The following is a 25,253-nucleotide window of genomic DNA, read 5'->3' on the forward strand; positions in this document are numbered from 1 at the left end:
AAAATTGCACATTTTCAACTGGAGTTTTCTTTCAAGCTGAACGGACACTGTGAGAAGAAACAGCCTCTCTTAAGTTTGATTCAAATTTTCTCATCATTTCGCTTCAAGCATTAAAATTGCTGTTGATTTTATCTTCTGTTTTTTTTGTCGGTTTTTCAATATCGCGAAAACTACGAGTGTGTGGATTCGTCATCTTTATCAGCTACTTGAGCGTCTAGAACCGCAAGTAAATTACCATGATGGTACCAAGATGTCACGAAAACAATTATTTTGTGAGGCAATCTGTGAGACGAGCGGAGGGAATAAAACAATTATTATAAAGTTACATAAAATGTAATTTAAACTTTCTCATAATAACATACATGGGTGAGGCCATCTATCAGGCAGCCAATTAGCGCCATCTGTGAGACACAGAATGCAACTATTTCTACGTCGCTATGTAGATTATGTAAAAATTATTGAAACAAAACAATATTTCGCTCACTTCGGTAAGGCATTTTTGAGTTATCGCTCACTCGTTTGCTCCTCAAATAACAAAATCTGCAAATGTTGTTGCGTAAACGAGTACTACGCACGTTCTGCAAGTTATTCAAACTAATCACGCTCCCATTGACTGGTATACGACCCCTTGGTATGATTAGTATGTACGAGGTCGTTTTTCTCGGACTTTCTGCCTTGTTTACGACCGCCTCCGCGTCTGCAGATAATAATGGCGGTCCGCTAATTTACCTTAATTACATCCATGGTAGCTACCCGGCCTAATATATTATGCATAACCGGTATCCAGTACCATATGGACAATTTATGGCACTACCTTTTGGAAATATAGATTACATCCTATATATGAGCCCATAAAAAGTACACATACAGGGCGTTTCGCTGTGGACCGAGGTATCCCGTTTAAAGTGTTAGAAGAAATCTATTGAATTGGCATCGAACGATCGTCAAAATTTGGCAACGTCCACGATGGTTTGACAGCAATTCGTGTGACGTGACGCTAAGTATGAAAGCATGGAGGTTTAAAACAATGGACTGATGCGAGGTTGCCATCTATGCGAGGAACTTTTTTGTGATAACACTATTAGGTCCATTTAACACTGTTCGATAGACAACATAAAAAAATTACATTAGAGTCGTTTTCGCCGAAAAAAAACCTAACACCGAATAATTAAACAGGCCTGGCAATTTGATTTGCATATTTTCGTCCGCCAAACTCGTTAGTCATTACTCATTAGGACTCGGGCTTTCAGGAGGCGGTTGTAGGGGGGTGTGCTGCCACCGGTCAAACTCATCCCTTTATTTCACGCCGGAATTTAAAATTTATTTATTTTTTTTTTCAATGTTTACCGTTCAGAAATGAATAATTATCGTTACGTTATTGACGATTGTACTACGTCCGTGATTTTTCCCCATGAAAGGTGAATCGGTCCTAAAGCCGCCCCTGGCGCTGTTCACCGATGACCAACTGTCACTGCGGGGCGCGAAATAAAACTGAAAAAAAGAAAATCGCGAAAAACAAATGATTGGTGGATCGGTGGCAGTCAGCCATGTCCACTCTGGACGAACTCGTCGGCTTTTTCGCCGTCCGCTACGATGGACAATTCTTTGACCGTTTTTTGTTTTTGGTCGATAGTCCGAATGGGGGCGCCCGAGGACCGGGACTAGTGTTCAATTGTTTCGAATTGAGGGGTTTCTTTTTTTTTTAAGTCAGCGACGTTGCCAAACTTTTATTTCCTAACTCGACGAAAACACCCAATCCTCCGGTCAATTTACTCTCTTTTTCATTTCTTTACTACGCCGAGCATTTATCTTCGTTTATTAACACCCTTACAGTTCGAAAGGGCCATCCCCGGAATACTAACGAGCGCTGCATCATTTCTCAAATTCGAAAATCTACTTTTCTAATCTTGTTGCAGTCCGACGTGGAATACTAAAACCGGCCAGCTTTGTTTCAAATTAAATATATTAGAGGTGAAGCCGAAACAGTCTTGTTCGAAATAAGTAAAACGGTTTTCGGGTTTTTTTTTATCGTTTCCAGACACTGTTGAAACTCAAATTACCGCAAACTGATGATTTATTGTCAGCCAAACAATACGCATTAGACATGGACGCAGTCATCATGTTAAACTTCTTACCTTCATCCTTTAAGTACGCGTAAAAATCCATGGTTTTTGGAAAGGGGCATTTCCGGCTCCTTTCTCTTCATCTGCTCAATGTCGATTTTTTTACTCGAGGAAGGTAGTCTTGACTGACTTGTTAGAGCTTAGACCAGCAAATCTTTGGTTTTCGGTCTTGGGCGGTAGGGAGAAAAACTCTCGAACTACCACGATCTCGGTAATTTTTATTAACTTCATCAGGGTGCTAATCTTTCAACACGTCGAAGGCAGGCCCCAGAAAGGCCACGGAAACGTGGCCATGTCAGGGCCATTAAAAAAGAGTAAAATAGAATTACAAATGTATCCAGGGTTTGTATAACTATGACGTATCCATATCTCCACTGCTTTGAATCATTTCAATGTTTTTTGAGCTCCGCATGCTGGTATGCTTCAGCGACCTAGACCTAGCAGAGACTTCTGATAAAAATACTGTTCACTCTTATAATGAATGCGCTTTCCGAATGAGCACTAGATATCTCAAAATTGGAAGAATTGCAGAGATTAAAAAATGTGAAAATTCAGGATGGCTTCTGTACAAAAGACAACGCTGATGATGGTTGCTGAAGATCGAAACGTCAGATTTCAAATGTGACATCGCCACGTTGTAGAAGAGAAGAAGGTGCACTGATGAAGTGTTAATTATTTTGAATTATCTCGCCAAAGGAACTTGGGCAGAAATTAAGACGCTTTTCCAACATTTTAGTTTTTTTTTTTTAATAACTCCGAAAGTCATCGGAATTTTTCAATTTTTTACCCGAAATGTTCTCGAACTACAAATCGCGCAACTTTGCCCCGGTGTAACCGACCTCATACATCTTTTATGGCTACTGAGATTCTCACGATAAAGCTTCAGCAAGGAACACCCTGCACAGGGAGACTGCTACCATAATCTACGACTCAAATGAGCATTTCCTGTACGAAAAACTGAATCTAAGGCGCGATAACTCCGAGGATGCCACTTTAAAGGTTGAAAGGAAATGACCCCTCCACCACTGCATCAAATACCCTCTAATTCCGCCCTAATTTAGCGCGAGGGAGACGTTTTAATCAATAGCTTACATGTAGAGTTCTATTAGAGGCCGGTGCAGACCACCGCTCTCTATTCTAAGATGACCGTCTCAGACCGAATTTCGCCCCCTCCCGACTTCCAAGGGTCCGGCCCTTTTGGTCCCTTTCTCTTATTGCAGCCGCCGCTGCCCACGGGTAATGTGGGATACTGCCCAAATATAATCAGGTTCTGTATTGGGGAAAATCTGATTATCGAGTCGTCGTCTTCTTGCTCCGTTTAACCAGTTTAGCCTTGGCAAAGGCCACTTTTTTACTGGAGATCATTTTTTCACGTTAAAGGGGGTAATTTGGTCTATATTTCTCTCAGTTGACTTCCTCGTTGGTCCCTTTACTAATTATCTGAAGCCGGGCGATTCCTCTGTGATCGATTGTTCTGTCAGTCCGACCGTCCATCTATCGTTCTCGTCCGTGTATTTAATTAGAACTGAATTAGACGCTATTTGTCCAGTTGTAAATTACAGGCTGTGTTATCCTTGCCAATCATGTATAATTCACAGACGCCTCGAATTCGTGTACTCAAATATTTAGAACTCCACTGACGATCTGTCTGCATGCCAGGAAATCGAATCGTTAGTGCCTAATAAACCAATCAGTTCGTCCAGAAAGATTTTCCAGGAAAATTTGACCGTTGCCACTTAATTTTCACGCAAAACACTTATCTTTTCTCCCCCTCCCCCCCCCTCTCACCCCGCTGCCCCCCCCCCTCCCCCGGGCGCTCCGGAAAAAGAGTCAAATGGCAACCGGCAATTAAGGCGTCCTCGATGCACTGCTTTCCCCTGTTTTGTTTTAGTTTCAAAGGGTCAAATCAGACGGCCTCAAGTCCGAAGTGGCCTTGCCACGTTGTCGCGTGTCATTTTAAATCTGAAATTTGCTGACGGTTCAACTCCCGGAGGGGGGGGGGGGGACAACAACGTCGAGTTTACGGCGATGCAGAAGTGAAACGAGTTACGTGACAGCAACCCGGCGATTTTTGAAAATTCGCGTGTAGGGGGCGGCGCGAAGAAACGTATTTTCATTTATATTGAAAGCTAAAAAATAAGTAAGTCGTGGATTTTGCCTTGGAAAGCCACTGGCATTCAATGGGTCTCACTGTTTTCGGGCGTTCGCCTTTGGTCAATTAGATTTTATGCATAGATTCTCCTCTTTCAGAGTGAAGCCAGCTACCCTTCTGAATGAAGATTTTGAAAATCGGTTTCTAATTAGTGCGCGGTGTGTTCAATCATTTTCCGATCGGTAATCGAGCGCGGCAAAGATTTTTTCGCAAATTTTCGGCACAGTATTTTTCCTTACAAGCGCGTATGTCTCAATTTTGCGGTCTTCCACAAGCTCAACCAAATATTAGAGTGCGGCAAAGTTTTTTGCGGCGCGTGTGCGCGAAAACTTTTCACCTCGCGCTAACGTACAAATAACCTAAAATGAACCTTAAGGAGTCTTTGACGCCGTTTAAAGTCTCCTCAGCTATAGGCCTAATTATCATTAGATCCTGAAAGTTTTGCCTACTTACAACCTAAATCTGACAACCACGCGACATCTTACCCCCCCCCCCTCCTTCCCCCGTGCCCCCGCTCCTCGACCAGGGTTGGGGAACATTAATATTGCGAAATGAAGCTCATTTGCATTTAAATAAGGTAGCCGGTACGGGCCCGGCTCTAATTACACTAACTACACAAAGAGCTCTCTGCTCGGTCCGGCCGCCCCTTGTTAAGGGGCAGGGGCCACCCTCGGCCCCCCATTATGCGGCGGGACTTGCCTGATTATCATTATAACGGAATAGATTATGTAAAGTTGGTTCGGATTCTCTCAGAGTGGACTGCGAACTCCGTCGTTGTTGTCTGTTTGTTTGTGTCGCCCCTGGATGGGTCGGGGCCAAGCGGGGTCGATGGAGTGTCATAAAGGGCTCGTTACTTGCTTACCAAAGGCATTGTGCGCTAATGCATTCAAATTGCAGGTGTTTTTACTTATCAATCTCAGACTATTTATTTCGTTATTAAAATGCAACGAAACGGTAATAAGAAATGCATTGGCAACAAGAAATCGTTCGGTATCTCATTTTAGCTTGCGCTGGGGCCATTAGCATTAGTTACGAGCGTCTCTTAATGACTTTTGAAAGCCAGTAGCCATAAAGCATCGCCTTTGCGATACCTCATGAATAGGTCTCGCGCCCAGGAATGCGGGTACTTGGGCGTACGCGACGGCACGCCCATCGGCAGCCCAGCAGGATTGATCTCTTCCATCAAGATTGACGCAATACTTTCCGAAACTTGAAACGGGGGCTAATCCGAAGGATATTCTAGGGGGCGCAATATGAATAAAGATGAAGAGCGACCCTGTCTTGTGTTGTGCAGCGCTTGAGACTTAATTCGATTACAGACCAGCACATGTCTCGTCCTTCTCATGCCTTATCCAGAAACTGGATTTATGTTCATCTAGGAATTTCGTATCGGTAGTCGCAGGTAATCCATTTTGGGAATCAGTGGCGGTGGGCGGCAACATCTACAGAGACTCCCAGAAATAATAGTAGAAATGAGTGTTCCGATGCGGGAACGTAAAGAAAAATAAGGCGATTCGACAAAACTTGCTTTATCCAAAGTTGTTAGTTCAGGCTTTACAGGGTGTTGAAGTGTCAAATATAGTAAGAGCGTCAGTGTCAAGTATTGTCTTATCCTATCATCTGATAATAAATCTCCCAGTTTTTGATTTACAGACTTGAACTCGCTCCTAAGGGGGTTTTTGCAAACTTTCTTAAAAGCCCCTTCAACGCTCTCGAACTCAGTGGAGGAATGTGTAAATGGGCTCTAAAATTTCTTTCAAAATGCTGAAGGAAGATTTCAAATTTAGTGAGATTCGCTTCTTTAGATCTTCTTACTAAATCATACACACTTGGATCTAGTATTAGCGCTTTCACTGGAACTCAAAGAGTGAAAAATGCACTAAAAATAGCTTCCAACTTTGTCCTATATTTTTTCCTACCTCGTCAGAGATGGATCAAAGTCAGTGATCCCTTAAATCTTGTTACTAAATCACAAGTTTTGTTGACTTGCAGATTCGCGCTAACCAGTCGAGGGCAAATAAATTTATCCGAAAGTCATTCGCCTTTGAGATACAGCTCATTTCTCCAAACCACCACACTTCATGCATCTTGTGAGATATCTTTCTTGCCACTATAACGGACTAACTCTGAATAAGTTGCAAATCACCGTAATATCAATCACTGTAAATCTCTCACGTCGCATCACTCAATACAAAAGTATCGGGAATTCTGGATAAATTTGAAACTCTCCCCAAACCCCCGTCCCTGTTGTATAAGTAAATTCCAAAAGCGGGCCTTGCCAGAATAGCATTCACGTGATCTTCCATCACGTTTATCCATCAGCAGTCTTCCTGGATGTAATATGCATAATCCCGTCGAAGCGGTCAGATATTAACGCTGCCCGCTCGGCAAATAATACAAATTCATGCATAATTCAGGTCATCTTCGGGCGCCATCATGGAAACACACTCCTAATGTTCTTATTTTGGACGTTCGCTCTCTCTCTCTCTCTATCTGGCTGCAAATGGCACTCTGATTATAAATTGAACTGAGCTGATTAAGATTAGTAATTTTGTTACAGGAGAGCGATTGTTCGGAAACGTCCAGTGTAGGTTCGCCGTCACCTGCAACTGATCCAGGGTGCACCGACTTGTCGTTGTGTCCTCAACGGCCTCAGATGCCGCCTCAGGCGAGACACGAGGACGTCCCTCGGCAGGCTGACGGGAAAATGCCTAGTCCAGGACCACCTTCACAGCACAATGCTGTAGGGCAGCAACAGTTGAATGGAACTAGTAAGTAAACTCCACTTGAAATCGTCAGAGTGTTTCCACGCTGAATAGAATCTTCTGATTTTTCTTTTCCGTCGTCTCGAATCGCGCAAGTTCTCCTATTAACTTTCCTAAAATGCATCACATCTTCAATGTGAGCCGTAATTGTGTAGTGGTTTCTTCTAGTTTCCTCCAGTCCGCGGCGATACGGGACTCCTTTCTTTCAAGTTCTTTTCGGCCAAAATGTTGCTCGTGTCAACACCCTCTTGTTCGCTGCGTTTAAGACCACGTAAAAACGGATCGACGTCACCGAAGTACGTTCGCGCCCCCATGGTAGAGGCTGTTTCTCCAGGACTTCTACCGAGTCTCTTCACGCCTTCGGAGCAGCCCGGCAGTTGGAAGTACGCCGTCGCGTTCCCTCTTGGACGTTCCCCTTCAAATTCCCTTTGTGTCCCCCCTCGACGGTTCTTCCTCCGGACTTCGAGGCAGCGTTTGTCCCCTTGAAGCTCCCTCTCCCGCAATTCTAACCCGTCCTTGTCCTCCTTCCAAGACTTCAAGAAGTCGCGCGTTTTTCCCGGGAGACTTTAGGCAAATCGCCGCCGTTGATACTGCTTCGACTGCTTTTGTGCTCGAGCTTAAACGAAGATTTCCCAACCTGCACGTGCACGCGGCAATTGCAGCAAACGGCAGCTAATCCCTTTAAATAAAGAACATTTTGGTTTTTCAGTGGCGAGTCTAGCGCAACTCCAAAACCTGCAAAATTTGGCATCTCTGCACCAAACCCTGCCTCAGGTGGCAACCCTGGCGGCTAGCTTATCCAGCATGGCAAATCTTCACACGGTCCAGGCTACTAGCACCAGCACTAACATGGCCAATGGGCCTTTGAACCTCAGCGTGAACGCCGCTTCAGGTACACAATCAAATCTGATGAGTATTCAAATTAGTTAATTGTATGAGAATTATGACTTCAAGCGTCCAGGCTAATGGTAATTAGGTGCGTGCTTTGCCAAACTTCCTTCAAAAAAATTGACCAATCTCCCCATAACAAGCGATTACAAATGGGTTTTTAATTACCAAAGCAATCAGTTAAACTAAAATTATAATTAAAAGAATCATTAGATTCAAAGAAAAACCCGATCCGCACTAATTTCAAGCGGTTATTCAATATTTTAATTGCGTACGCCCGAGCGATGTTTAATATTCAAATATCGCCTTATTACCTATGAAATTGTATTACATTTTTCCGGTAAGTCACCCGGTTTAATTGCGATTATGGCGCAAAACTTATGAAAATCGCAATTTGCCTGTCGGTAGAAGTTTTTGATTTTATGAATAAACAGGGACTCGCGTTTGCATGCAGGCGAAATATACAGGGTGTAGCACATGGAAAGTAATTGTTCATCCGCTCTCGGATGTGGCGGAAAAACCGGTTCCGCGCAATCGGGATTAGTCCCTCAAAATTCGAAAAAGCGCGCAGTTCCCGAGATATTCGGCCGCGCGTACGCACGTCGTCACCCAGTATAGCTCCGACTGATTTACGAAAATAAATTCGTGACGCACTCGCGTCTTCGAACCAGCAATATTCCCACATTTACTTTACATTCTGTAAGTTTTCAGTAATGGGATTTACCGATTATCCCAGTCGCTTAATAATAAACATATTTAATTTAATTATTTGCATTACCTAAGGAGCGATACTTAATAATCGTTAAGAATATTACTGCATTCCTGGTACTGAAAAAAACAGGCTTAACTTGAATGTGTGGGCAGGCAAAATTGCTATTTATCATAATAACTCTATGAAGGAAGTGTTTGGTTTTGTTTTGACCGTCGAGAGATACAAACAAATTTTACCGCTCCCATCTGTGGAGCGATCCAACTTCAAGGTTCCACGTTGACATTCTAAAATCAAAGATGTCTTTAAGATTTCCTTTGCCTTACAACTCGCAATGATCTGCTTAAGTGTACTGTAATTGCTTAATTGCGATGAACTTTCAGCTGCGACCCCCCGACCGCAGCCCAGCAGCATACCATGCGATCACCCCGCGAACAGCATGGCCCCTCTGAGCTCGCAGCCACCGCCGGCGTCTTCACTACACCCTCAGAATCATCTTTTGCCATCTCCCCAGCCGGCGCCCATGCCTCAGTTCATTTTAGCGTCCGGCCAGTTGGTGCAGGGCATCCAAGGGGCGCAGTTGCTCATACCTACCTCGCAAGGTAAACTCTAATTATTACGATGGATTTCTTTCGCTCGATTTCATGGAATTTCAACGAATTCAAATAATTGAAAATTGACCGTATGCACTAAACAAAAATCACTGAGGAATTCACGAATGTCCCAATACCGCAGAATGTCTTACACCTGGTAACGTTTCCGCTCGTGGTCCAGCAAACATTCATGGCACAACTGCCATTTTCGCCTCGTTCTCGGGCTCAAATCATAATTAGACAACATTGCAGGTTTGGCCACTCAGACTATCCTCACAATACCAGTAAACCATGTAAATAGCAGCGACCAGATGGTCAACTTGGCCTTAAATAATGGGCAAGTAATGCAAACCTCTTTGGCGAACCTCCAGGCGATGGCTCAGAGCAATTTACTGGCCAACAACGCTCCGCCTCCTCCTCAAGGTATTGATTTGATTTTGAACAATCGATGAGTTGATATATGGAAGAAATGAAATACGCCAAATCTTCAAATTAAAAACTCTTTGATCAATTAGATTTGTTTTCAGTTCCTACTGCAAATGGAACCATCAACCCCCAATCGCTCCTAAACTCCGCTTCATTGCAACTGCTGCAATCACTGCCGCAAATGATCTCGTCGCACACTCCCCCACAACCGAATCCATTGCTCAACTCCTTGGCGCCGCCCTTGCTGAACCAATCAACGCCGTTGCTGAGCCAAGCCCCGCCCTACGTTAGTCAGCCGACAACGATGTTCTCGCAAGCGCCGCCCCTACTGAGCCAGGCCACGCCGCCAAGCTCGCAAACCCCACCCTCGAGGCTGGTTTCAGGGAGTGGGAGCTATGGAGAGACGAAGACTCTGCCCAATTATCAGGCTCCGGTGATTTCTAGGAGTGCCCTTTCTCCTGGATTGAATGGAGGAGGAAGGAGCAGCGCAGGTGCTTCTGAAAGCAGCAATGTGAAGAGAAGTCCTAGTTCTCTCAGTCCTGGATGTAATGATAGTTCCACTGCAGATTTGCTGATAGACTCTCCAAGTATGTTCCAGTTATATAGAGGCTGATTGTTATTGTCTTAAATTGTTATTCGTAACGGGAGTTTAATCATTATTAATGCGTCTCGTGTAATCTAATTTATAGATTCGACGATTAACTAAATTAAAGTGGGGCTTCGCCTATTGCCTTTTTTAGGACATAATATGACGTTAATTTGTGCTGTTTTCCTCCCTAGACCAGCCGACCATCAATCAAACAAACAGCAACGTGGTGGACGGAATCAATTTGGACGAAATCAAAGACTTTGCAAAAGCTTTCAAGCTGCGAAGACTGTCTTTAGGGCTTACGCAGACGCAGGTGGGTCAGGCTTTGAGCGTCACCGAAGGACCTGCGTATAGTCAAAGTGCCATTTGTAGGTAAGTTTTGGCTAAAATTGTAGAAGAAACTAGGGTTGTTTGTAACGGAATTCAAGAGCCTATAGGGTTGGCCATTTCAAAAAATTTTAGTTCAACATAAACCATCCAACACTAAACATTCCTCTTTGTTCCCAGTGCCCTGGCCTCCCAGATGGTTGCAGCTGCCCAACAGCAAGCAATGTACGTCTGTATTTTTCTTTTCTTATAAAAAAAAATCAAAATCTCCGAGGCTGTGACAATATCAATATATATATATATATATATATATATAATATAATATAATATAATATAATATAATATAATATAATAAAGCTTCTCCTCGGATATTTTCTTTTTCTTTTAAATGATATAGAATGTAAGTGGTCTCCCTCCTTATAGAGTAGTTTTGTATTGGCGCCAGGGCACTGGCATATACTTCCTTTTGGTTAAAAGCCTCAATTGTTGATATTTATGAAATGAACACACATTATGCTAGTGTCCTGTGCCAATCGCTTTGTGCTACGCAGGATGAACTCTAAACTTCATGTTGTTTAGGTTTGAAAAACTGGACATCACCCCCAAAAGCGCCCAGAAAATCAAACCAGTACTGGAAAGATGGATGAAAGAAGCTGAAGACAGGTATTTTGTTCCCAATCACACTTTTATATTATTTTATAAAATTAGCTTGTCAAGGTACAAAAGCGGCCAAAACCATCTGACAGACTTTATCGGAATAGAACCTTCGAAAAAAAGAAAAAGGAGAACGTCTTTCACTCCTCAAGCCCTTGAACTACTTAACGCTCACTTTGAGAGAAACACCCATCCTTCAGGTAAAATAATGAATCAATAAAGTCGAAGATAATGACTTAATGAGTTATTTCATCATTTTAGGTACTGAAATCACAGGCCTGGCTCACCAATTAGGTTACGAGAGAGAAGTAATCAGAATATGGTTCTGCAACAAGAGACAGGCGCTAAAAAACACAGTCAGAATGATGTCGAAGGGGATGGTCTAGGGGTTCATATCAAAAATAGTTCTGTAAGGCGATCTGTGATTCTCTGGATATTTTACTTGTAATGGTGTGTAAGTTCGTGAAGCTTCCGAGATGATGTTTGTATACGATTAGGCGTAATTCTTTTGAAAATATTCATTTTAGGATGGACATATCTCTTATGGATGTACTTTGAATAGAAACTTAAGAAGGTAATTTATTTCCCTTAGTTCTAATATGTAAGTCAAAATCTGAAAAATTCAAAAATATTTTTGTACTAAATTTTCGGAAATTTTCGGGCGTTGTAAAAATGTAAAATTGCATACTGTTTCGATCTTAGCACCTTTTGTTACGCAGTTGTAGTCAAGAATGTACATTTCTGTAAAATATGTAATGGTAATTTTAAAAAAGCGAAACTTTAAGAATACTCCAGCGAGAGCTCTCTTAAAAGAAACCAAAGTTCCTACGTATAGTTTATGTAAATAGCTACGTGTATAAAGTGTATTTAAAATGAAGGACAAACGCATTAACAGAAAAATATTAACCACTAAAACTAATAAATAAAACCCGAATATCTCTCAGCCGCTTGTAATCAGTCAAAATTTGGAAAAAACGTCAACGACAATCACAATGATTTCCCAGTTAAACTTGCATCATATTACCACGTGAGAAGATATCCGCGAATTACCAAATTTAAAAAAATCCGTGTCAAAAAATAAATCACACACTGTATAATGTTATGTAAATAGTATAGATAGGAAATATAAATTATTGATGCTATTTTAGAAAACAAATCGTGTAATGTAACATACTAAATTAATACTAATTCTTTAATGTGAAAGGAAAGTGCTGTAATTGTTCGTAATAAGGTAGTCGTACCTCGTATCTTCAAAAATAAAAAACATTGAAGTAAGGTGGTGTTTCATTTCAAACGTCATAAAAATGTAGCATCTCTCACAAAAAAATTTTTAAAGGACCTGCAAGCTGCCATTTTTTCGTAAAAGTGTTAAAAATGGTGAGTTTGGCAACGATGTGCTTCGCTTTTGTTTTAAGATGGCACGATTTAAAAATGGACAAGAGAATCGCTGCTCGGTTGGACACGCGCAGCCAAGGCTTATCAGGGACATGCGCGGCCTAAGTTCCTCAGCCAAACCTGCGTGGTCTGAGTTTAAGCGGTCGGTGGGTAGTACAAGAAATGTTCGAGCAATAAAAAAGGAAATTTCCTCAATGCAGCCCTATTTTATCTTATAAAAAAAAAAGTGTAAAAGATACTGATATCGCTTCGACTAGTCGCTGTATGCAAACCAGATATGACTTGTATCAGTCTCCCTCATAATATAGAGTTACAAAACCGTATCTTAGATTTTCTCGCATTTGGTTACTTGTTTTTGTATATCACTTACGTTAAATTATTATTCCTCTTGCCACATTTAACTCGATCGCACTATAAGGTTCTGTAAAGCTTGTCATTAACAAACTCCTGAAATTTCGAAAGGAGCAATAAAAATTGTAGCTGATATTTCAAGTGAAATATCTCCGAAAATAGGAAAAATATTCGAATGCAAACGAAGATGTTTTTTGTTGAAATGGCCTGGACGGGCACAACTTTGGCACAGTAGCATACAGAGACGTGTGGTACTTCGAACCATGTTTACCTGATTTCGGACATCGTATCTGGTTCGATAGGTCTTATATCTGATGTGCACTCAAAGCAACTTCAATATTTTCGCTCTCGTAATGCGCGCATGCGTCTGGTTGACGTCCAATTTCCACGGCTACGACCTTTCGTATCATTTTGGCCTTTCTAATGCCAACTCAAAATTCATTCTATTAAGGTTTCTGGAGCCATATCCGCACTAACCTCAACATCTTCAGTTGTAGTCGCGTCAACGCGTAAAATATTTATGTAAAGAGGTGACGCTATACAGGATGTCTCATTTAAAGCTGCAAATGAAAATCACGTAAAAACGATACGTTATATAAAAAAAAAGTTTCAAATAAACGTTGCCCGGTAAAAAGGGGGACATGTCATGAAGCTAGAGACTTTTAGCCAAAATGTTATTTTAAGGTCATTTCAAGGGCAACTCTTTTTTTCAAATGGTACCCCTGTATTTTTACAGATCCTTGTAGACCTTCAAAAAATTACCATATTTTATTCGAACAATTTTTCTATTGGACGGTTTGCTGCGGAGCTATCCTTGATTTTCGTCCGATTTTTGAGATATTCGAAATTATTACATTTTTTTTCTAAATTTGACAAATTAACTTAAAATCCTGATTTGAGAAAACTTTAGAAGCAAATGTTAAAGGTCCTATAAAAAAACCCAAAGGAAAAAATCTGCTGTGGTCAGATCAGGGGAACCTAGAAGGCCAGTTCACTGGACCGCCCCGTCCGATCCATCGATCTGGATACATTTCGTCCAGAATCTCACGAGACGTTTTAGAAAAATGGACTATGCAGCCGTCGTGCTGAGATCACATCACCTGTATAATCGCAAGTGGAACATTTTCTAGCGATTCCGGAAAATCATTACCCAAGAAGTTGCACTACATTTTTCCAGGTTTCCTTCAACGAAGAAAGGTGCAATAAAGCATTCCCCAACAATGTCACACCATACATTCTGACTGATGATGATTTTTTATGTTCAACTCCTCTAAGCCGGTGTGGGTTTACATCACTCCAAAAATGCAGATTATAGCGATTCACTGCACCATGGTTTGTGAATATGGATCCATCCGAAAACAAAACGTTGGAAAAGAAATTTGCATTTGGACTTAATTGCTGCCTTGCCCAATTACGAAAATTGACTTGGTTTTCAAAATCAGTTCTATGGAGTTCCTGACTTAAAGAAATGTGGTAAAGATGGTATTTATTCACCTTCAAAATTCTTTGGACATTTGTCTTTGATATGAGTCAACAACAATTTCGCAACTTATATGGGGATCGGAGGCAACAGCTGCAAGAACTGCTGTTTGATTGTCTTCATGTGCTGCACTTCGGGGGTGATTACTTTTTTTTGTTTCGAAAGTTCCCGTTTCTTCGAAAATTTTAATGACACTATCGAAAGCCATCCAACGGGGAACTCTTTCATCCGGAAATCTTTCCCCGTAAAGTTCTACTGTCCGACTAACATTTCTTCCAGCCTCTCCATAACTAAAGGCAATTTCTAATTCTTCATCCAAAGCGTAGCGATCCATTGCAATTATTGAATTTTGAAATAAAAATAATCATTTTTGAATAATTAAAAAAAAAAGATCAAATTGTCGAAAAAAGAATATCGATTTCCTCTAGATCTTGTTATAAGGTGGATTCCAACGATGAAATTTAAGAAAATGATTTTTTGCGTAGAAATATTTGTTTTATTATATGGAAGGATTGTTATAAATTTTAACCAGAATATGCATAGCAAAACTTTTTTAGAAAAAAAAATGCAATATTTTCCACTATCTAAAAAATTGGACAAAAATCAGGGATGATTCTGCAGCACAACGTCTAATGAAGAAATTGTTCCAACAAAAGATATTCGTTTTTTGAAGGTCTACAAGGACCTGTAAAAAAGCACGAGGGTCCCATTAAAAAAAAGGTTGCCCTTGAAATGATCCTAAAATAACGTTTTGGCTAAAACTTGCTATCTTCATGACATGCCTCCCTCTCTACCGGATAATTTTTATTTGAATCTTTTCTTCATGCAACGTACCATTTTTGAGTAGTCTTCGACCGCGGCTTTAAATGGGACACCCTGTATACAAGTCTTCAGACCTGGATGACTGGAGTCCCGTGGTGGAATCCGGACGGTCGGAGTTCCCCGGTCCCCTGTGCGCAGTCGCGGGAACAGTTCTAAATATACAGTGTGTTTTATTCAAAATATCGGTGTTGCCTCTAATGTCAGGTAGAATTGGCGACTCCGCTGAGGAAATCTATTTTTGTGATATAGAATGGGACCTGCTACGGCCACATAACAGATTCATGGTGATTATTTCTTTTAATTGCGGGTGATCCTCCTGCGTTCACTATCTTATTTTAATTTTCAGGGTAATACATACTACAAAATGAGCTTTATAATTAATTCTTTGTCGCCTGTACCGTTTTAAATTAGCCCAATTCGGCAAGTGATAAATGGAGATATGTTTGCTAATAACTAAGCTGAAGTCACAGATAAAGCCTAATCTAATCATGAAACAAGAATTTTTACAAGCGACGTCGAAAATACTGAATTTATTTGTTCGATATCAATCCAGATATAAATCTGAAACCCACTTGAATATCTCACTAAACCTTAAGATAAAGTACTTTATTAGCGTACTGCTTTGGAGAATCGTGACTTTCACAATTTTATGGCGGTTTATTGTTATACTGCAAATGAGGAAATTCTCGTGCGTAAATACAACTGGTCAGCTAAATACAATTACTAATTGCTAGTAAATATTGCTCATCATATCCTAATTATTACTTCTCCAGGACCCCATGACTTGACACTTTCATGACCTTAACAAATAAACAATAATTACTCAATGTTAATAAAAATTCCCAGAATTAATAATATTAACGAATCCTCGGGCTTAAGGTTTCAATTATCCCCTTTTTTGAAAAAAAATCATTAATCTACTTGATTCTGACGGACGATTGCATGCGGCCAATAAATTGATTTTACATTGACTGCAATTGATCCAAGGACGATTTGAAATTAATGAATTAATTGGGCAGCTCCTTCAGAAGAATTCCAACTTAAGTAAAGTAGAATTTAAATTATTCACTGCATTTGGACAGCCGCAACAGGAGAAAGTTACTTTGACGCAACATTTAGATGATAATGTGTGGAATTCGTCAGTAGCATCGGCGGCAACACAACTAGACCCTGTGGTAAGCCAACGTAGAGGTTTGGGAATACCTGGACCTATTACGACTATGTACACCCCATCCCGGATCCATTTGCATTCAACTCCATTAGCACAAAAGTGGTAATTTCCAGAGATACATACACAAGACATGGTATATTTACACGTAATCGCATTAGACGATTAATGAGTGAGTAGTACCAGATAGTCGTACCGGCGTAAATTTCGCGGTCAGTTCGCATTGACTGAGACTGACTAGTGACTACACAAATGCGAGATTTTTAGTTTGCGTTCAGTGCTCATACTATTCAGGTCGGTCATCAGCCAGTATGGACGTGCTTCATCAATAAATGCTTTCGTGAGGCTTCATAAATGTAACTTGAGTGTAATAGTTTGTAATTCTGTAACGGTTGTTATTAAAGGTAAGCTGCCGGCAAAATGTTCACTATGATAATGGGAATGTAGATTTAATAAGTGTGTCATTGACAGGATAAGGTAGACATGTTATTAGCAAGTTAGATAAGCACTTTAGGTTAAAATACGAAATATTGAGGGTGTACACTATGAATTTTAGGCAGCATGAAGAAATGTATAATTTGTGAGATTATTCATGACTCTGCGGTTATTTGAGAGAAGTAATTGTTATTATTACGGGAGATGACAAGGGGCCGATCTGCCTTTTACGCCAAAGCCACGGTATAAAAAACGAAAGAGTTTGAACACTAAAATCATCACTTTTACTTCTCATGTTCATAAATCTAAGCTCGTAGAGTTAAAGACGGAATACTGATAAAACAGGCGCACTTACGCAACAGCGAGCTATCTACAGTTACCCCATTCAAAAATGGGTACGTTTTTTATGTATTTATTTCCATATATTGACTTTGACTCGCACGTCTGAACTAAATCAAATTTTTTACTTGATTTTTTCCTCTATACTTTGTGGACCTTTATGCTCTATTTCATTCTGTATCTGTAATAATCAATGACAACCAGTAGAACGAACGGCCGCAAAACAGAGTTGCTGGCAAATTTCCATTTCGCAATTTTATTTTATTATTTACTTCGCACTCGTTGTACCTACTTTGGCGTAAATGCTAAAAACTCCAAACTTAAACTCATTGTTCTCTTCAATATTAAATCGTACACATTTACGTGATTTCGGGGCTGGAATGGTTTCAGTGTACCGGCGTTCGACGTTAACGCTATTTTACGGCTCAACAAAAACGCAGTTGCAATTCACCAACTCACAGTTCACTAATCACAATAACCATTCACCAGCAAGCACTTTAATATGTCTTATTAAAATCGCCTCGTTCTTATACCCGCACTAGTACTACAGTTACTCGCTCGTAGCGATGGTCTGCTTACACGGCGGGTGAAGATCCTACAACTGAAAGAATCCACATTTTTCTTATAAATATACGACATGCACGTTATCACATACAAACCAGAACATTAGACATAAAACATAGAAATTAGCAATAAACCATGGCGATGGGGTGCGTATGGTAAGTTCACTTTTTCGTCATTGTTTTTAACCCGTGGCACATTTGCCCGCCATCCTTAACAACGTTCTCCTCTTAAAGCTGTTCGTCCCGAACGGACAAACTTTCATGGTATCTCGTTAGTCGGTTCAGATAAAGGACTTTTCCTATAAAAGTATTTCTATTCGTTGACATTCACACATGAGTTGCAGGCAAAGGCAGCAAGTCGCATCAATCGGAAATGATCATTATGTGCAGATTGTATACGATAATTTTTTAACGAGGGCAACCATTTGTGACAAAAAAACGTATTTACTGCTTAAAACTTGATGGTTGTTTTGTCCCGTCGCGCTGGATGTCAGTACACACAGGGTGTTTCAGGAATATCGGTCTCTAATCGTATTTTCAAAGCTGTGGATAAGAAAAACATTAAATTTGGGCGTCGCTTCAAAGCGGAAGCCGTTTGGTGATTGAAAACATTTTCGTGAAAATACCACTTCAGGTCATACGGGAAATGAAGGTCGAGTTGCTTATGTTAAACGGAACGCCCCGTGCACTATATCAAATTTCGATAATGGGAAACATTATGAATATTTTTCGTGTATTATGGTCTACATTTAAATTTCATTATTTTTGAGGTATGTATTTTCTAATAGTTTGCAAATGGCCAAGTATTGTGCAATATATTTTGCGCTTTTGTACAAAATGTTTTACTGTCCTCGGATCAATGAGTTAAATCGTGGTTTTGACGCAGGTTGTTCAAAGCGATAATCCAAAATTGTCATTCAAAAACTGTAAAAAAAATCTCATTTTTTAAATAGGAACCCCTAATTTGCAACGAATACATATTTAACATCAAAACCGAGTACTACTTTCAATCCAACCTGAACTTAAACAGTTTTTGTTTTATTTCAAAACAACACTTTTCGATCTTCAGTATTCTACTTGAAGTACGGCGGCACCCGTATCACCTGCGAATCATACAAACGAAGATTTTCCCAATATGTTTGGTACTTATGGTGAATGTAACAATGTCTTAACCAGAATATACACTGGCGAGCATAAAATTCGGGTCACTTCGAAATTTTCAAATATAAATGTATTGAAAGAGAAGTGATATTTTTCGCTGGCATACCGGCATTGCTTCATTAAATTTCGGATCATTGGGAAAATTTTTACGGTTCTGCATGGTTCTACCATGGAAAAAAAAAGATTGATAAAATACCTTCAATACCAAAATGTTACAGTGCTTGGGTAATGGACACCTGTACAATACATCGGTTATTTGGATACAGGATTGTGTTTTTTTACCATTTACCCTTAACAAGGTTAAAGAACCTCAGAATCGATAAAGGCTATCCTTTTTTATTTTTTTGGAAGTTGGGAAGGCAAAAATTTCGAAAATACTAAAGTGACCCGAATTTTATGCTCGCCAGTATATCATTCATTTGGTATTGGATATCTATAAAAAACGAAGCCATCACGAAAAGTTTCGACCCGCATAATAGATCATTTTGAAACTAGCGGACCTGTCAAAATGCCTTGCAGAAGAAACAAACCTATTGTTGATGACGAAACGATTGAAACTGCAATTTGCTAACTATAAGAAAATGCGTTAACCGCTGCGACTCTAATTTTTTTTCGAAAAATTCTAAATAACTTAAATTTTGTAAAATTTAAGTACAGAACGTCGTGCATGAAAAATTTTCACGGTGGTCCGCAGAATCGAACTTTGACATAACATACAGTGTGTCCCATTAAAAAAAAACGAGTTAACATTCATTTCCGGCACAACCGGAAGTGGTATTGTCATTAAAGTATTTTTAACCGATCGATCACCTCCACTTCAACGTGATATTCAAATTTAACTTTTTTCTAGCCAGTTTTCAAACTATGGATAGAAGCCCATATTCGTGAGACACGCTGTATAAGAAACTTGAGCTTGGAATTTTCTGTGTTTACGTAGAACTAGGTGCAATGAATAAACGTGGAGAAATTAATTGAACAACGTAATGGAAATCTGCTAACAAAAATGAAATTTTTCGAAAATTCGTATTTATTCGATATAATTTTTGAGTTGATAGCAATGCAAAATCCTGGCAGTCGCAGAAAAATATTGTTCCTCCCTCATGCCGAAAACGTCTCTACATATAAACAATGAGTTAAAGATACAAACTTCTGGAAAACTACTCCGTTTTCGGGTTGACTTGCATTGTGGGCTGCCCACAATTTGCTGCTGCTCATCTCAATATTGACTGCATTTACACAGTCAGGGGTCATTCCTACAGAATGCGAATTTTGCAATAAATAATTGTTAAACTTCCTCAATAATTACAGTTAGGAGAAGAGACAACTCCCAATTGACTGAAAACAAAACTATGCATACGGGAAACACCGAGACTTATTTACACCCGCGAAAACAATACACCTAAAATTACATTGCGTTGCAAATTGATAATGCAAAAATGTGGTAATAAAGGCTATGAATAATAAATCTGCATATTTATGTTTGACTGGAATACACGCAGTGCCGAAATTAGGGGAAAGAGACAAAAGGAAGTTAAAAAAAAAAGGAATAATTCATGCTTTTGTGTGAAATTCATCGGGTCGCACAAAAAGTCGCCACTCTGAGTGAGCGAATAATTGCAAAACCCATTGGCTGATGCAATTTAGGGAACGGCATGTTGTGATCAGTGTTCCTTCGAGAATTATTCAATGAAACAGCAGAACACATGTTAAAGTTACACTTTGGCACATCTGCATGCTGAACACGGTCCACCAAGGCAATATTAAATTTTTCAATTGTTCTAGAAAACTTTGTTCCTTATTACTATCGAGTTAAACATTTGATCAATTACAAAAATCAACATTTCAAGGGCGATGCTGATTTTGTATAATCCCTAAAAAATGGCCAAGTCATCATAACGTAAAAAGTGGCTAATTATTAAATAACAATCATGTCCATTTGATTAATTTAATTCCATCTAAATGACCCACATAGTGCCTAAATGTGACCTCGCTAAGTGGACAGGTATGCACTCCAAATGTTTACAAACAAATTGCGACATTTTAAGCAGAAAATTAAATCCTGCGTCTGCGGTACAAGGTTATACCGAAGAAAAGCCCAATCAAGTTTAATTTGTATTAATAATCAATTAAATTATTGATATAATTAATTATAAATAACTGGTTGTTTTTTCGTCTATAGAAACATGCACCTGCACGGTGTAACTCCAGCTTTATTAATAGTATTAACATTAGGTGAGTTATTTTATTAATCTAATTAAATATTAATGAGAGTTTTTTTAGCGAAATATTGCGTCTGTGATAGTACTTTAAGAGTAGATAAACACGAAGTAACGTTGAAGTTACATGAAAACAAAACTGTCTTCCTAATAACTGAGTAAGTTACTTTCGGTTTAAATTATTGTATAAGACGATAACACCTGGATTTTGTTTAGGTACAATTTCACCACAACCAATGACAGCTTAAACTTCATTGTGCAACATACGGATATAGCAGGAATAAATCCAACTAGCATAGCATTAATCTCTTTGCAGCCTAATGAATCAAAACCTCTGCAAATTACGGCAACTGGGGCCGGGAAAACAGACATCTATTCCAATACTACGAACCATGCAAAGTATGACTGAATAAAACTTAAACACCTGTATACTAATCATTTGCTTTTAGTGTGGAAAATATATACTTTAAAGTTACAGTCTTTAAAGCCGCATCCCTGAACACCATATCGACGATAATAGGATGGGTCTATTTCGTTGCGTGGTCGATTTCCTTCTATCCTCAAGCGTATATAAATTGGAAAAGAAAAAGGTGATTTGAAACCCTAGCGAAGCTCTTTTATAAAAAAAATTAATATTTTTCAGTGTCATTGGCTTAAATTTCGACTTCTTATCGTTGAATATCGTGGGCTTCATTCTGTATTCAGTATTCAACTTGGGCTTATACCTGATCCCAGAAATTAAGGTAAGATAGTTTATCTTATTATGTGAAGAGAAACTTCTTTAGGTATACCACCGGTTACTTCTAAATGGTAAATAGAAGTCTTTGACCTTAAATGAAGTGTTAATTTCAACTATTAACACTAAAAGTTTCCATTTGCAGGAGGAATACTCGGTTCGTTACCCCCGAGGCCTGAATCCGGTGCAAGTAAACGACATATTTTTCGCCGTTCATGCAGTAATATTGACAAGTTTCACCATATATCAATGTCTGATCTATGAGAGAGCCGATCAAAGAGTCTCAATTACTGCAAGGGTGATTCTGGGTAGATTTTCACAAACTTCAACACATGCAGGGAGATAATCTTTTTTTTTTCCACAGCTATCTTCGGAGTTTTCATGGTCATATCCATTTTCCTGGCATCATTTGATGTGATTCATTGGCTGGATTTTCTGTACTTCTGTTCGTATGTCAAATTGACGATTACTTTAATTAAATATGTGCCACAGGTACGTCGAAACTTAAGATTAAATTTTAATATGTTTTTAAAATTCTTTTAATTGTTAGGCCTACATGAACTATAGGAGAAAAAGCACTTCAGGCTGGAGTATAGGCAACATTCTTTTAGATTTCACAGGAGGCATGTTGAGTATGCTTCAGATGATATTAAATGCCTATAATTACGGTAAGAATTTGTAGTTACGTCTGATGGAGTTGGATATAGTGTGGTCCTGATAACAATCCTTAACATGAGAACCTTGTAAATGGCAATAGCTTCTGCTTGCATATTCAGTTAAATGGGCAAATATTGTGTTATTTAGGGGATTCTGTACGGCCGTTCAGGTCCGAAATACCGAATAATACTAATAAATGAAGTTTCGGTTATGTTACGTAAATTATAACAATATGATCCTGACTTGGAGGTAACGCTACCAAAACAAGAATTTATACCAATAACTTACCATAATATTATCTGCAAATTTCGGAAATTCGACGAAGATAATTATTTTAATTATATCGTTTTCGCCATCTTCTACTATATTCCATGACACGTAGTCTGTACTTACCTGTGTATACAGTACACTACATCGTGTATAGCACCTAAAACTTCATTGGATGTGAAAAGGGAGGACAAGGATGCATGGATACGTTGATCTTGTGTAACGAGAATATTTTTTTGGCATAACAAGTTACACAAAATAGTGGTTTCCCAACGCGTTTCATTTAAGATTTTGTTTTTCATTTTGACCTCAACGTGCACGTAATATTGATCGTATTGTACAAAAACTATAAGAGTATATTAGTTTTTACAATCAGTTAGTGGTTTCCATGTACAAGATCTCCATACAGAATTGTGTCAATATTTATATTTTTAACATTTATTTTTTTTTTGCAGATGACTGGGTATCTATTTTTGGAGACCCAACAAAATTCGGCCTGGGTCTTTTTTCAGTGCTGTTCGACATATTTTTCATGGTCCAGCATTACGTGTTTTACAAAAATAGCCGATACGAGGACCATTAACCAAGACCTTTAAATTGCCACTTCCATTTTGTACATACACTTTTTCCCTACATTTACTAGGTTTTTCAAAAAATATACCTTCATTGCTAGTTTGCTATTGTTGGATCCAGTGAGATTTATTAGTTTTTAATACGAAATATACGAACTAAATTTTTCTCCTTTTGTATGTTTTGCAAAGAGTCAAATACATTATTTGTTCTAAGATACACAAAAGAATATTAAAAAATTAACCTAAATTACCTTTTGGGAATATTTCTTAGAACATAAAACTGACCAAGAAAGTTAGTATCTTCCACTTCTGCCAGACCTGCGCCCTGGTGACCTGCTGCTTGAACGCCCCCGTCTAGAAGGTGATCTTCCACCGCGTTTCGGAGAGCGGGATCGGGATCGTCCCCTTGGAGGACCTCCGCCGCCACCACCACCTCCTCCACCGCCACCACCGCCACCACCTCCTCCGCCCCCTCCACCGCCACCACTACCACGTCCTCCTTTTCTGCGCGAGTATAAATAACTGCAAAGGAACTTCTAAATCATAAATTTTCTTTTAAATTATTGACCTACCGCCTCAGCTCTCGTGAAATTGGCTTTAAGTGCATGAAATTACAAAATCCTGATCGGGTGCACTCGCCCATCTCATATTGGCGACAGCACGCTTCTCTGAAATCAGTCACAGGACTTAATTCAGCATAAACTGGACGACCTCCAAACCAGCGGTTATTGAGGTCATTTACTGCTCTCTCTGCATCTTCTTCTCTCCTAAACTAAAAACTCCATTTTGTCAATTAAGGGATAAAAAAATATAGCAAAGAAATCAACCTTTATGTAGACGTTTCCTACTAAGTGGTCTCCAAGATTATCACATACATTCATTTCCTCGATTTCTCCATATTTGTCCTCACATTCAACAAAAACATCCTCAAAGAAATTGTCATAATGTTCTTGCATTTCTTCATCAGAAACATTAGCAACCACTAGAAAATTTAAGTTTCTTTCAAATTTAAATCAAGGTAAAAAACATTGTAGAAAATCAATATAACGGTTCTTTTATAATTTTAAAAAATAACATCTCATATTCTAGTCAGGACTTATTATTGCCTTAGTAATTAAAAACAGCCATGAGGAATTGCAGATTGTTTCACACAATTTAAATATTCATATATTATACATTTTAGTATCTTAATTTTAAAAATTTTGGGATGACCTGAAAAATTGAATTCTGTAGTAGAACATAATAAACAAGGGTTGTGTTTAACAGTTCCACATTGTGGTTTAATTTCATATGCAAGACAATCTTAAGGTCTTCAATGAAACTAAATCCATAAGCTGTGTCCAAATAAGTTTGAATGATATACAACAAAAGGTTTCTCATGTGTCCACAACATTTAAATCCAAACGTTCTAGCGGTGAACCAAAGACTAAATTCGTTTACTCCAGACCTACAATAAAAGCACAAATGGTACTTACAGTGACTGCCATCCGCAGATTTAGCGGAGTTTTGAGGATTTACATACAGATTTTGCAATAAACACGTTTGAGAAAATGTCGGTTTGTTATGGATCCTGGAACAGCGATCGCCATGTCTGCAAGCACCAATTTTGAAGTAAAAAGAGCAATTTACTCTAAAAACAGAAAGAGGATTATTAAAATTTCTACCTTAAATTGAAAAGGAATATTTACTTGTCTTTTTCAGTACCAAAAATTGAAGCTAGATATTCAGCCATTTGCGAAAATAGTTATTTTAAAGTGCAGAAACATTCACACTATGGAAGTAAATGAATAAAATGGCGGTGCCGGTGAGTGAAGTAGGAGGGGAGGAGACCGAGGAGACTGATGACATTGACAGTCGACGTAAAT

The 25,253-nt window shown here is 39.2% G+C and overlaps 3 protein-coding genes across 9 annotated transcripts in view; 2 read left to right on the forward strand and 1 right to left on the reverse strand.

The window, feature by feature from the left end:
• pdm3 (pou domain motif 3) overlaps positions 1 to 12,501 on the forward strand; it is a 46,240-nt gene extending 33,739 nt beyond the window's left edge. For 2 of the 7 annotated variants that reach the window (XM_066290312.1, XM_066290317.1), the window contains 9 exons: positions 6,836 to 7,046; positions 7,750 to 7,932; positions 9,021 to 9,239; positions 9,483 to 9,653; positions 9,758 to 10,243; positions 10,437 to 10,617; positions 10,753 to 10,797; positions 11,152 to 11,426; positions 11,488 to 12,501. In XM_066290312.1, the coding sequence (XP_066146409.1) occupies positions 6,836 to 7,046; positions 7,750 to 7,932; positions 9,021 to 9,239; positions 9,483 to 9,653; positions 9,758 to 10,243; positions 10,437 to 10,617; positions 10,753 to 10,797; positions 11,152 to 11,426; positions 11,488 to 11,612 (1,896 nt within the window). In that variant the 3' untranslated portion in view covers positions 11,613 to 12,501. The remainder of the gene's footprint in view (positions 1 to 6,835; positions 7,047 to 7,749; positions 7,933 to 9,020; positions 9,240 to 9,482; positions 9,654 to 9,757; positions 10,244 to 10,436; positions 10,618 to 10,752; positions 10,798 to 11,151; positions 11,427 to 11,487) is intronic. The other 5 variants (XR_010732798.1, XM_066290313.1, XM_066290314.1 and 2 more) reach the window with 5 other exon arrangements.
• Positions 12,502 to 16,618: 4,117 nt separating this feature from the next.
• Ctns (Cystinosin) lies at positions 16,619 to 23,554 on the forward strand. Its single transcript, XM_066290286.1, has 10 exons — positions 16,619 to 16,846; positions 21,120 to 21,172; positions 21,221 to 21,314; positions 21,373 to 21,555; positions 21,606 to 21,746; positions 21,800 to 21,899; positions 22,038 to 22,200; positions 22,257 to 22,384; positions 22,443 to 22,560; positions 23,272 to 23,554. Exons 2-10 carry the CDS (start codon positions 21,124 to 21,126, stop codon positions 23,397 to 23,399), a joined length of 1,104 nt encoding a protein of 367 aa, XP_066146383.1. The 5' UTR covers positions 16,619 to 16,846; positions 21,120 to 21,123; the 3' UTR covers positions 23,400 to 23,554.
• Positions 23,483 to 25,220, reverse strand: LOC136343521 (splicing factor U2af 38 kDa subunit-like). Its single transcript, XM_066290287.1, has 5 exons — positions 25,077 to 25,220; positions 24,864 to 25,018; positions 24,216 to 24,370; positions 23,961 to 24,160; positions 23,483 to 23,910 (listed from the first exon to the last, which is right to left on the reverse strand). The coding sequence occupies exons 1-5, from the start codon at positions 25,118 to 25,120 to the stop codon at positions 23,682 to 23,684; spliced, it is 783 nt and encodes a 260-aa protein (XP_066146384.1). The 5' UTR covers positions 25,121 to 25,220; the 3' UTR covers positions 23,483 to 23,681.
• Positions 25,221 to 25,253: the final 33 nt, after the last annotated feature.

Source organism: Euwallacea fornicatus, chromosome 15, assembly GCF_040115645.1.
Source record: "Euwallacea fornicatus isolate EFF26 chromosome 15, ASM4011564v1, whole genome shotgun sequence".
Classification (NCBI taxonomy): domain Eukaryota; kingdom Metazoa; phylum Arthropoda; class Insecta; order Coleoptera; family Curculionidae; genus Euwallacea; species Euwallacea fornicatus.

Coding starts and splice junctions, on each gene's coding strand:
- LOC136343521 (XM_066290287.1), bottom strand. CDS start 25,120: ATGGCTGAATATCTAGCTTCAATTTTTGGTACTGAAAAAGACAA. Junction 25,019..25,076: donor TTTGGTACTGAAAAAGACAA/GTAAATATTCCT, acceptor TTCTGTTTTTAG/AGTAAATTGCTCTTTTTACT. Junction 24,161..24,215: donor TAGGAAACGTCTACATAAAG/GTTGATTTCTTT, acceptor TGGAGTTTTTAG/TTTAGGAGAGAAGAAGATGC.
- Ctns (XM_066290286.1), top strand. CDS start 21,124: ATGCACCTGCACGGTGTAACTCCAGCTTTATTAATAGTATTAACATTA. Junction 21,315..21,372: donor ACTGTCTTCCTAATAACTGA/GTAAGTTACTTT, acceptor GATTTTGTTTAG/GTACAATTTCACCACAACCA. Junction 21,900..22,037: donor ACCTGATCCCAGAAATTAAG/GTAAGATAGTTT, acceptor TTCCATTTGCAG/GAGGAATACTCGGTTCGTTA.